General features: G+C 38.5%; 1 protein-coding gene across 1 annotated transcript; it reads left to right on the top strand.

Moving 5' to 3' along the window:
- Positions 1-736: 736 nt before the first annotated feature.
- On the top strand, positions 737-9,130 carry ivd (isovaleryl-CoA dehydrogenase). Its single transcript, XM_061696964.1, has 12 exons — positions 737-1,003; positions 2,609-2,698; positions 2,781-2,832; positions 2,971-3,140; positions 3,215-3,308; positions 4,413-4,543; positions 4,620-4,716; positions 4,804-4,897; positions 4,988-5,069; positions 5,198-5,302; positions 7,333-7,405; positions 8,663-9,130. The coding sequence occupies exons 1-12, from the start codon at positions 872-874 to the stop codon at positions 8,794-8,796; spliced, it is 1,254 nt and encodes a 417-aa protein (XP_061552948.1). The 5' UTR covers positions 737-871; the 3' UTR covers positions 8,797-9,130.
- The last annotated feature ends 2,120 nt before the right edge of the window (positions 9,131-11,250 follow it).

The raw sequence follows: 11,250 nt of genomic DNA, 5'->3' as shown, positions 1-11,250 counted from the left end.
TTAAATACTTGAATACATTTTTTAACAAAAAATTTTTTTTTGGGGCGGGGGCTAAATTAATGCAACAAATATCACATGACTCTCAGGGGTGTCAGACCCCATTGTTGTTACAGTTTTCCTCAAAGGGCCGGTATGACTGAAAACATATACAATGTTTCATCACCTCATCATATTATTACATATACAAAACAAATTGATGGATAACTAGTTTTTTAAATCAGAAGTCGAGGATAATAGCTTTTTTAACTATTGGGTTTGGTAACAAAAAATACTTACACCTCAACGTTATCATTTATTACATATGACAATTTTAAATTTTTGTAGATTTTAGCCAGAATCATGGAAGTTGACGCACATGATTCTCTTTCAACGGCCACATACAATGTGTGGCGCCCGGCCTTGAGTTTGACACGAGTCATGTAAATGCTCGGTTGTGGGCCGGATCAAAGATCGGAGCAGGCCGACTGTATTCATATGACTACTAATACAAATACTATAATAATAATAATATAAAAACAAATTATAGATAGATACTTTACTAAATACCTAGTTTTTTTTACTGCTACTACTAAAAAATGCAAACATACATTATTAATAGTATTAGTTAGAATGCAAGTGTGTGGGGGGGGGGGCAACCCAATTTTCAATCATTACCCATCCCATCCTATAGATGGCGGTAATTGACTGTTATCCATCTGTTCCACCCAACTGTTATCTTTATGTACCGTAGAAGAAAAGCCGCTTCGACTGAGGTTTGATGTACTGTTGAAAAAGTGAGACCTCCAGTGTTCCCGCACGAGAATACTTCTCTACGGGGACGCTAGCGTTGATATCACTCGATCCGTTCATACGTCAAAGGGGAACGGACGCCATGTTTGCCGTCAGAAGCGCTCTCCGTCTGGGTCCGAAGCTATTCATTCCCGCGTTGGCGAGGCGCGGATGCGCCGGGACTGCTATCCCGGTGGACGATGTGGTCAACGGGCTGACAGAAGAGCAGATCCAGGTTAGCCACATGGGGCAAGCTAGCACTACAAATATCGTAATTTTGCTGCAAGATATGAGTCACTTAACTTTTGGCTTCTTGTCAGGAGTTTTATTGGCAATAGAAGACGAATTATGAACGCATAATGCGTGACAAGGTGACATAACTGCTAAACACAATAACATTCAAGACCTTGGGGAGTAGCCGTCCTAGCACAACATTATTGCTCGTTTGTGTCGTTGTGGGGGAAAGTATTAAAATATAGCCAACTAGTTCATGTTCATAAAAACATTTACAGCAAGGTGACACGGAGTGGGTGGGCTTCATAACTAGCATTTGATTGGATGACAGTCTGCCCTGCTCCTCGCAAGGCATTTAAAATTAGATTACAATGCATCTCTTTCAAAATCATAATTAGTTCATGGTGGTAGAATGCACTTTTTCCTATCTTTGCATCACACTAAGAGGCGGTTTTCCTCTAAATGTTGCAAAATAATCTATAACATTGTTAATAAAACTGAGCATTCTTATCTTTTATTTTATACAGTTGTACAGTTATACTTGTTGGATCCTAGATGCATGTGTACATAACCTAATGTCGTGGCAGCAGACTGTATCCTCTAATCAGGTACATCTCAATACTCGGGCTTCACTTTTTTAAACTGATGAAATAAATGAACTTTTGTATGATATTCAAATTTATTGCGATGCACCAGTACATGGCTTTGTTTTCACAGACGCCATCCCCCAAAGAATCACAGGCTTTTGTCCACTTGGATGAATTGTTGCAAACAGACAGCCATCCTTTGTAGCACTTGTCCTAAGACGAACAACCGTTCAAACTCACATTCACACCTATGGACAATTTAGAAAATTCAGTGAACCTAACTAAGATGCATGTTATTGAAATGCGTGAGAAACACAAAGTACTTGTAGAAAAGCCACACAAGCATGGGGAGAACATGCAAATGCCACACAAGAGGACTGGAAGTGAGATTTAAAACCAGAACCTCAGAACTGAGGCAGTGTTGCCAAAGCATCACTTTTAAGTAATATTTCTGCTTCTTTGTAAGTGGTGGCATGATGGCGAACTGGTTAGCACATCCACCTAACTGTTCTGAGGTCGGGGCTTAAAATCTATGCTCCAGCTGGGATAGGCTCCAAGTCACTCGTCACCCTACGGGCAAGCAGTAAGAGGATGGATAGATATTTATTCTGATTGTAATTATTGTTGCATGTTCCATTGCTGTTTTGTACATTTAAGCAATCGGGTATCATTTTTGTTGAAAATTTATAACAAACATTTCGTCATTGTGCAATGCAAAACATGGTCTCCCCAAAATGTTTTTTTTTGTTTTGTTTTTTTCTTTTTTTAATTTGTTTGTTTGGGTTCTGAAAAATCATTTTTCTTGAGTTTTGGATGAAAAGGAAAACCTCATAAAATCTGGAAACACATACTTTTAATTTGACAGCATACATTTGTACAAATAAACCCCTCCCCCATAATAAATGCTTTGCCTGGTCCTCTGCTGTTGAGTAAATAAAGGCACTTAATCAGAAAATATGTTATCCAAATAATTTTTGCTAAACATGTCATAAATTGTTTTTTCCCTTTGTCTTGCACAGCTCAGGCAAAGTGTTCGTAAATTCTGTGCAAAAAAACTTGGGCCCCATGCTGAGGAGATAGACAAGAAGAATGAGTTTACAGGGATGCGGGTGAGTTTCAACGCTTTTATAGTGCAAGAAGGTTGGCACGATGATGATGAGCATATTGCAACTTATTGTGTTATGTTGTCAGGAATTCTGGAAAGATGCGGGTGAGATGGGGCTGCTTGGCATTACTGCACCTGGTACATCCATTATTATTCAGCTTCTTTAACAGTTTTAATACTGACCAATCATGAAGGGAACTTCATTGTGTTTTTATTTATCTTTATTTTTTTTACTGTTGTTAATAAGTGAGTTTTTCCACTCTGTGTGTCGTCCAGTGGAATACGGAGGCACTGGATTGGGCTACCTCGAACACGTCATCGTTATGGAGGAATTCTCTCGTGTGTCGGCGGCCATCGCTCTCAGCTACGGCGCCCACTCCAACCTGTGCGTCAATCAGATGGTGCGCCACGCCAACGAGAAGCAGAAAGAGAAGTACATGCCAAAGGTTCGTACACTGGTTAGAGAATGGAGTAAGAAAAGAAAGTTAATGTTTATCTGAGATTTGTGGTTTATTTGCAGTTAATGACAGGAGAGCATGTGGGCGCCTTGGCTATGAGTGAGCCTAACGCTGGCTCTGATGTCGTGTCCATGAAACTCAAGGCGAAGAAGCAAGGTAGGATTCCTCAGAGTCTAGTCTTTGACATAACAGTGGAACCTCTATTTTTCTATAACAAATGTTGTTTTCATCATATACCTTCATTATCTGTCCAGACAATGTTTTAAGTCTTATTTTAACACTTTTGATTGTCAGCAAGTGTCGAAGTTAACCACTCTTCCTTAGGCTTAAAAGTAAAACTCAAGTCTTGCATTAAAAAAGGCATAATAGTTACAAATGCAACACGCCATCTCACTTTTTAACATTCTCATTCATATTGTGTATGTGTAGAAAAAGAATTAATCACATAACAAAACAATGTAAAGGAGTCTTACTGCTTTAAAGTGAGTCTGTTGACTTGATGTAACCCCTGATGTATATTCAAGTGTCACCAAAAAAAGAAAAAAAAACACATCATGCAGAGTTAATCCTTTTAATACTCGCCGCACTGAGCTCTCATGAGTGTTCTTGTGTGACGCATGCATGATGGCGATCCATCTATGGGGAAAAAGTGTTGTAAAAAAAGCACAGCACATACTGTACCAAGAATGAACCACTTTCATGTTTTCAGAGTTCAGGTTTTGCACAATATGCTGACATCATCTGTAATGCATAACAGTGGTTCAAACGGAAGTTTTGGCATTCTCGAATGTTTTGAAATTGGGCGACATCAAGGGTATTTGACGTCAGAAGTTCCACTGTACAATGTCCCCGTTCTATATCCCAGCCCGCTACAGCACAGAATTTTTTTGGGGGGAGTGGAATGTATCTTTTTTATCGCAGAAATTCCCGTTATATTGTAGAAATCTGTGATTTATAGTGATAATTTTTCATGGGTTTTTACAGAACACTTACTGTTATGCCCTTGAATGTGGGAAAGAAGAGGCAAATTGCCTTGCCGATGAACTTTTCAGCCCTTTATTGAACACTGGGAAAACAGTAAAACACAAACACAATGACCATACTCATATAAGATATTTTAATATCTCTTATTTTCACCTTTTGCGGGTGGGTAGGAATGTATCCCCAGTGACGAACGGGGGTTCACTCTGTTTGTTTTTGGGTTTTTTTCCCCCCTTGTGAACCACCCTGCTGTTTATCTCTATATGTATTGTTCCCCAGGTGACTACTACGTTCTGAACGGTAACAAGTTCTGGATCACAAACGGACCAGACGCCGACGTCCTCATTGTGTACGCTAAAACAGACGTAGAGGCCTATCAGAAAGGCATCACTGCGTTCATTGTTGAGAAGGTGGGTCGAATGACGTTTTAGTGCAACTATTTTTATTGATGTGATCATCACACTTCTATGTGCTCCTGTCCTGTAGGGGATGTCGGGTTTCTCCACAGCACAGAAGCTGGACAAACTGGGTATGAGGGGGTCAAACACTTGTGAGCTGATCTTTGAGGACTGCAAAGTCCCAGGTGTGCGTCCAAGAAGCACGTATGATGGAGGAGAGAGAAAAAAGCTTCTGGTTCTTAATCATGCATGTTTTTTGTTGTTGTTTTCAGAGGGGAACATCCTGGGTCCATTAAACAAAGGGGTCTATGTGATGATGAGCGGTCTAGATCTGGAGAGGCTGGTACTCGCAGCTGGACCTGTTGGGTCAGTACTTCAATGGGTTAACGCTGACTGGCTTTGACATTGTGTATTGAAATTTAGATGGTAGCCTTTAACGGAATTGCTTCTGTTCAGCATCATGCAAGCTGTTTTGGACGCTGCAATTCCCTACCTACATGTTAGAGAAGCTTTCGGAGAGAAGATTGGACACTTTCAGGTTTTATGTTTTTTTGTTTTTTTTTGTCTTCTTATACAAGGGAAAAAAAACCACTTACAATGAGCACATAAGAATTTGTTGGAATCTGCCCTTGAGTGAAATGAACCTAATGCTTGTCTTTCAAACAGCTGATGCAAGGCAAGATGGCTGACATGTACACCAGGTTGAGCTCCTGTCGGCAATATTTGTACAACGTGGCCCGGGCCTGTGACAAAGGACACTTTAGTGCCATGGTCAGCCTCTCATCTACTTCTTTTTGAGCATTTGTACAATTACCATCCACAATATTAGGTACCCCTGCTCATTATAATAAAATCCAGAATTCTATACCACTGCAAACTACAATAATACAAACTATTGAATTACTATGTCAACCATGAATGAGTCTTATCGTTAAAAGAAGTAGTTTGTAATACAGCCCTTGTATTGGCTCTCATTAGACTATGCATGTGTACATAATATTGTGGAAAAATAAGTTCTTAATTACAATGTAATCGCCAAAGTCAAACACTATTTTATTTTATTTTATTATTTTTTTAGATATAATTTGAAGTGAATTAATTCCAGGCTCAAACAGTCGTCATCATAAAACCTTCATTAACTGTAACATTTTTAACTGCCATACAAGTATAAGAAGTTAACTCTATATAATCCCACTAAATTGGAGTAGAACTACTCACCCTTTGAAGGCACCTCACTTTCACCAGGTTGCATTTAAAGGTACGACTGAAATTAATCAGCTTCACACTGGAGTCCAAATTATTAAACACATGCTGTTTTTGCTTATTTCCTCGTCAATGTGATTTACAGATAATTCCTTTTTTTTTATTAACAATTTTATTTGCTTCTTTAATACTGTATTTGGGATTTTATGGAACAAAACTACAATGATGACAACAATGTTGACAAGAAGAAATTACGAAAAATGTATTCTGCACAACAGTTTAAAAAAAAAAAAAAAAAAAAAAAAAAAGGTTTTAGATAAGTTGCGTATTTTTGTCACTGAGTTAATTGTAAAACCAAGTTCTGTTCCAAAATCAAGTTAAATGTTGTCACCTTTACTCTCATCTGTTGAATTTAAATCCATGGATAGATTCTGCCAAAATATCAATTGAGGATACAATAATTGCCTCTCCGAATCACTGCTATATTGCGAATCACTCCTATATTGCTATCCACCATTATATACATTTATTTTCGCTTTGCTCCATGGGTTTGTCAATAGTGTTGAGGACAGGGGATGATGGTGGCCACACTATAAGTTTTCTCCTTTTAGCAGCTACTGCGTCAATGGTATTTTCTTCAGTGTGGTTTGCTGTGTTGTCTTGGATGAGAATTATTTTACTGTGGAAGGCAAGGTTCTTCTTGTTATAATCTGGCACGAAATGGTCAGTTAGAAACTCCAAGTATTTTACATAGGTTACTTTGGTCACCACAGACCCACCGAATATGACAATAGAGGTGTTTGGGCTTCGTTCATGTTTACATGCATTGTATAAATAAATGATATACATGTGTTTAACTTTGTCCGAAGACACCAGCCATAAAGAATGTTTTTGTTCGGTTTCAAACAATCATGTCATCAATCCTAGTTATGTTCGTTAGCAAAGCATACACAGGAAGTCAGCTATTCCGTGTTCTGCGTTGGTCACGTGACATTCCGCATAGAGCGGATTAGGCTCATCAGGGAAACTAATTATCAAACCTGAAATCATTATCGTTAATCTCAAGACTGGAGAAACAACATACGTGAAAACTTCCCCACACTTTTGATGCAGTGCAGTTCTACGATCCCAAAAACTTTTTTATTTAAATTTGTTTTTACATAAATCCTATGTGCATAATCATTGGGGTCACAGTGTATATCTGTTTTCAGAGAATGGCATCATCGCATTAATCCTTTGAGATGTTGACTGAGCTGAGGTTTCATAATGTCATGTCAGAATGATGTGTTGAATTTAAGTTTTGTTTGATTTTTGAGACAAATTTTTTTCCAGAGAATGTTGCTTGGTTGCAACTAGTTAGTGTTACCGGTTTTCTTACCATCATCATCTTACAAAAAAAAATAAGGTTTTTTTTTTTTTTTTCTGTCATCATACTATAGTGTACTGTGTATATATAATATTAATATTTAATTTCAAACGTAAAGTCTGTTTTTCTTTAGATCTTGACATCGTTTTAGCCTTGGTCTAGCTAATATCGTCACCTGACAACAACACTTGACAACTGACAGTGATTTTTCTGCTTTGTGTTGCTACTGGAGGACTGTGCCGGAGTCATTCTGTACTGTGCCGAGAACGCCACCCAGGTCGCGCTGGATGGCATTCAGTGTTTGGGTGAGTCATAAGACATCTGCTTTATCATTAACAATCAGGTACCATACAATATTACAACAATAGGAACTGAAGGTAAAGGAGAATCATACAGTACATGTGGACTGCGACTGACGTTTAAAAAAAAAAAACAATTGCGTCAATCATGCTGGTTGCTCTAATAACATATTGTGCACATGAATGAATGATTGCGGAGTGACTTGAGTAGGAAGGTGGGGAGGTGTGTCTCTTCATCCAACTAATAGATTAGAGCTGGTAGAAAGATGAACATGACATTTCACACCTGACATTTTAGGTTGTCGTTAAAAACAAAGAGAGACAGGGAGGTTTCACAAGAACTTATGCACAGAGTGATTGTACACATTGCTATTTACAAGCAAGCGATGGGCCTGATCTTTTAATCAATTCATGATGAATTTAATTGATTTAACCTTCATATCATGAGGTTGTGTGTTATTTGTCTTACTGCAAAAGAGGCCTAATAGATTTTACTAGTTGACACAACCAGCAGAGGGTGCAATGAATTCAGACTAGTTTCCTGCCTTAATGGCCTTCCATACAAATCAAGAGAGAAAGCACACAGGAGAGAAAAGTGGGTGTGGGCTGATTTTGAGCTAAGATATTGAAATGTAATAAATATTTAATAGGAAAATTGTCATCAATATTGCAGTATTTTCTTCCATTATTGATAAAGGACATTATGGTGAGGATTGGAAGACCACTTATCTGTTCATAACATTTTACATCACCATCTATAAACCAGGAATGACGCTTTTCCACTACATGGTACCTACTCGGCTCCTCATGGCACCTACTCTCCTATCGAAGTTTTTCCATTGGCCAAAGGTACATTTATACTACTTGGTCTGGGGGTTCAATGTAATTGGATGGGAAACCACCTTGGAATACCATTGTAAATTGCATTGTAAATTTACCTGGCCTCTGAGGGCGCAAGCCAGCCCAGCTCAGTGCTCCTCCCAATCCCAGCTGAATGGGAAGGCCAAAACTTTATTCAAAACGGTGACCCAGAATAGGGAAGGAGCTGGGAAGAATGCTATATTTTGAAGTGGAAAACAACCGAGCCATGCCAGTACTGTGCAATGAAAAAGCGGCATATCAAACAGACACAAGCCAATGCAGGCAATGCAATGATTGAATGATGATAAACATCTCAAGCTCTTTTATTACACACAACTTCTCCACGACCATGGAGCAAGGCCACATTTTCCAACTGTATCAGTGTCACTCTTCTGTCACCAGGCGGTAACGGCTACATCAATGACTACCCCGTGGGACGCTACCTGCGGGACGCAAAGCTATATGAAATCGGCGCAGGCACGAGTGAAATCCGCCGCCTTATTATCGGACGATCCTTCAATGCCATGTTCAAGTGAGAGAGAGAGAAAGAGAAGTGCTCTTCTCAATGAGTGAGAGTGCAATTTCGTCCACGAGAAACACTTCTTCACACCCTCACGGCCTTAACTTGTTGAACTAATCAGTGCCGCTGTCCTACATCATGTTTGTGAATCTCTGTTAATGTTTTATGTACATGAAATTATGCCACATTAACACCCGTAGTCTGAACACATCAGTGCGAAGTAGCCTTCATGTTCTGTTTTTCATATCAAGCAATTACTTTAATTACTGAAATTCCAGAAATACAGTTGTAAAATGTTCCTGTTACATAAGTCATTTGTCACTTCATTAAATTCTATTAGCATTTGGAAATATTTTTACTCAATGTTAATGGTTGGTTTTTTTTTTTTGTTTTTTTTTCTCCTGGAGCCTCCGGGCTAAAGAAACTGATTTTTGATAACACTCCTATTTCCACTGCTTTCAGTACCTCTGCTCGGTAGATGGCAATAATGTGTCAAGTTAATCAAGGTGTCCTTTTACTATTTATAGGACAACATTCTTCCTGTTACAATTATGTGAGAGGGAAGTAGCACACAGATGAGTTTGAGTATGCAGAGGGATTTGGTTGAGCTTTAGTGTCGCTGCAGGACATGTGGGGCCGAGTCCTGCTGCTGGAATCAAACCAGAACGATCAATATTGACTTTTTCCAGCCTTCCAGGTGTCCATTGCTATCATAACCACTCATGATTGTACATTGTTAATGAAACAATCCAATGCACACTGAAACTGAACACTTGTTGGGCTTCTTTTAGTAGTAAACAACAAAGTACTGTTTTGGATGGGGTCAAGAGGTAAAATTATTCTGATCTTGTATAGTCTCAATCAGTTTTTTTCCCCTTTGGCTCTGTGTTTTTTGTGTAATGGCAAAGAATGTGGGATGAAACCATATAGACCCATAGTACAATGAGCAATACAATTAATAAAAGGTCAAATACACAAACTCATTTTACCAAGCGGTTGCTAACATAAATGCACCATGATCCACAACACTTGAACCTATGTATTGCTTCTCGCTTACAATGTTGCTCTACAAACACCTTCCTGTTCCCACTCCATTATTTTTACTTTATTTTAGTTGTATTATAGTGTTGAACTTCTCTTTATAGACATGACATGGGGGTAAAATGTTTTAAATTCTGGCCACCATGTCGATATAAATGTATGCACAAAATGGTCATTTGTGGCCAAAATATAATATGTGACCATGAAATGGGTATGTCGTGCACACAAAATACTTTTTGCACTCAAATCGCTTACTCAACTGTCAAAGGATGGTATTAAAATTATTAATTTGTATTTTGGGCACACCTACTTCATGGCCACAATTTTGCATTTTGTGGTCACAAATTAGTATTTCGTGGCAATTAGCATTTTGTGCACACGTTATATATGTATTGTGTCCCATTTTTTCCACCCCATGGGCATCTGGGGCGCCACAGTAAAGAACCTTTTCCCTTTAGATATTTTGCACAGTCATGTAAGCGAAGGCTCCATTCCATTAAGTGCTGCTGGAAGCCATGAAGCTAAGGTTGCTTGCACCCTAAATGGAATGTAGCCATGAATAATGTAATTACAGTTGTGCTTTTTCCTGCTTTGACTGACAGCTTGCAAATATGAAAGGAGGGAAAACTGACGCGCCACATGACCATCACCAGTTAGGGTGAAGGAGCTTTCTCCAATTACCACACGAAAACGGCCATCTACTTGGTGTGTTGACTTTGTGAACTAAATGCACTGATAAAAAGGATTTAACTATATTCCATGCTCTATTTTTAAATAATTTCACCTTCATGAGGAAAATGTTTTACTTAATTCCTGTAAGTGAAATGGGATTTTAGTGGAAAAAATTAAGTTGCTCTGAGAAGTGCATTACAGGTACTTTTACCGAGTCATGCAGGTATAGACCGACCTTTGTTTTACTAATCAGATCAAAGGAGTAAGACTAAACATTTTGAAGGATTGACGTGTTTGACAAATAGTCGTGTCCCCATGTAAGCACTTCAATTTTAACCAACAACTCCTCTTTTTTCTGCTCTCTTTTGGCCTGAGCTGAACTAAAGAGCAGGTTTATCTGCTGAAGCCATTACTAAAATGCAAATGATGGGAATTCATCGATCAACACTCCAAAAGAAACGTTTGTTTTGATTTTTCTCCATTAAAGAATTCCTGTGATTTTCCAGAAGAATGGAGCCAGTGCAGCTAATAAGCAAACTTCTTTTGTCTCTTTTCTTTTAAAGGACCTTTAACATTGAGTTTATTATTACTCAAACATTTGTGCTAAAGTTAACAATCTGCTATTGTGGTGAGATGAGGCATATAGTCAGATAACCATCAAATGACTTAAATCTAGCTGCAGCTCAAATCAGATATGACCAAGTAGTGCGACATACCTGTAGTATAATAGTCGACCTAATGTGACATTTTAAATAAC

Source organism: Phycodurus eques, chromosome 14 (assembly GCF_024500275.1).
Source record: "Phycodurus eques isolate BA_2022a chromosome 14, UOR_Pequ_1.1, whole genome shotgun sequence".
Lineage (NCBI taxonomy): Eukaryota > Metazoa > Chordata > Actinopteri > Syngnathiformes > Syngnathidae > Phycodurus > Phycodurus eques.
Note: the sequence above shows the minus strand (reverse complement) of the source record. Positions and strands in the feature narration are given on the sequence as shown.

What these genes read in the sequence shown, in the direction of transcription:
- ivd (XM_061696964.1), top strand. Translation starts at nt 872, where the DNA reads ATGTTTGCCGTCAGAAGCGCTCTCCGTCTGGGTCCGAAGCTATTCATT. An exon ending in GCTTGGCATTACTGCACCTG is followed by an intron (nt 2,833 to 2,970) that starts GTACATCCATTA and finishes TGTGTCGTCCAG; the next exon opens with TGGAATACGGAGGCACTGGA. An exon ending in ACTCAAGGCGAAGAAGCAAG is followed by an intron (nt 3,309 to 4,412) that starts GTAGGATTCCTC and finishes ATTGTTCCCCAG; the next exon opens with GTGACTACTACGTTCTGAAC.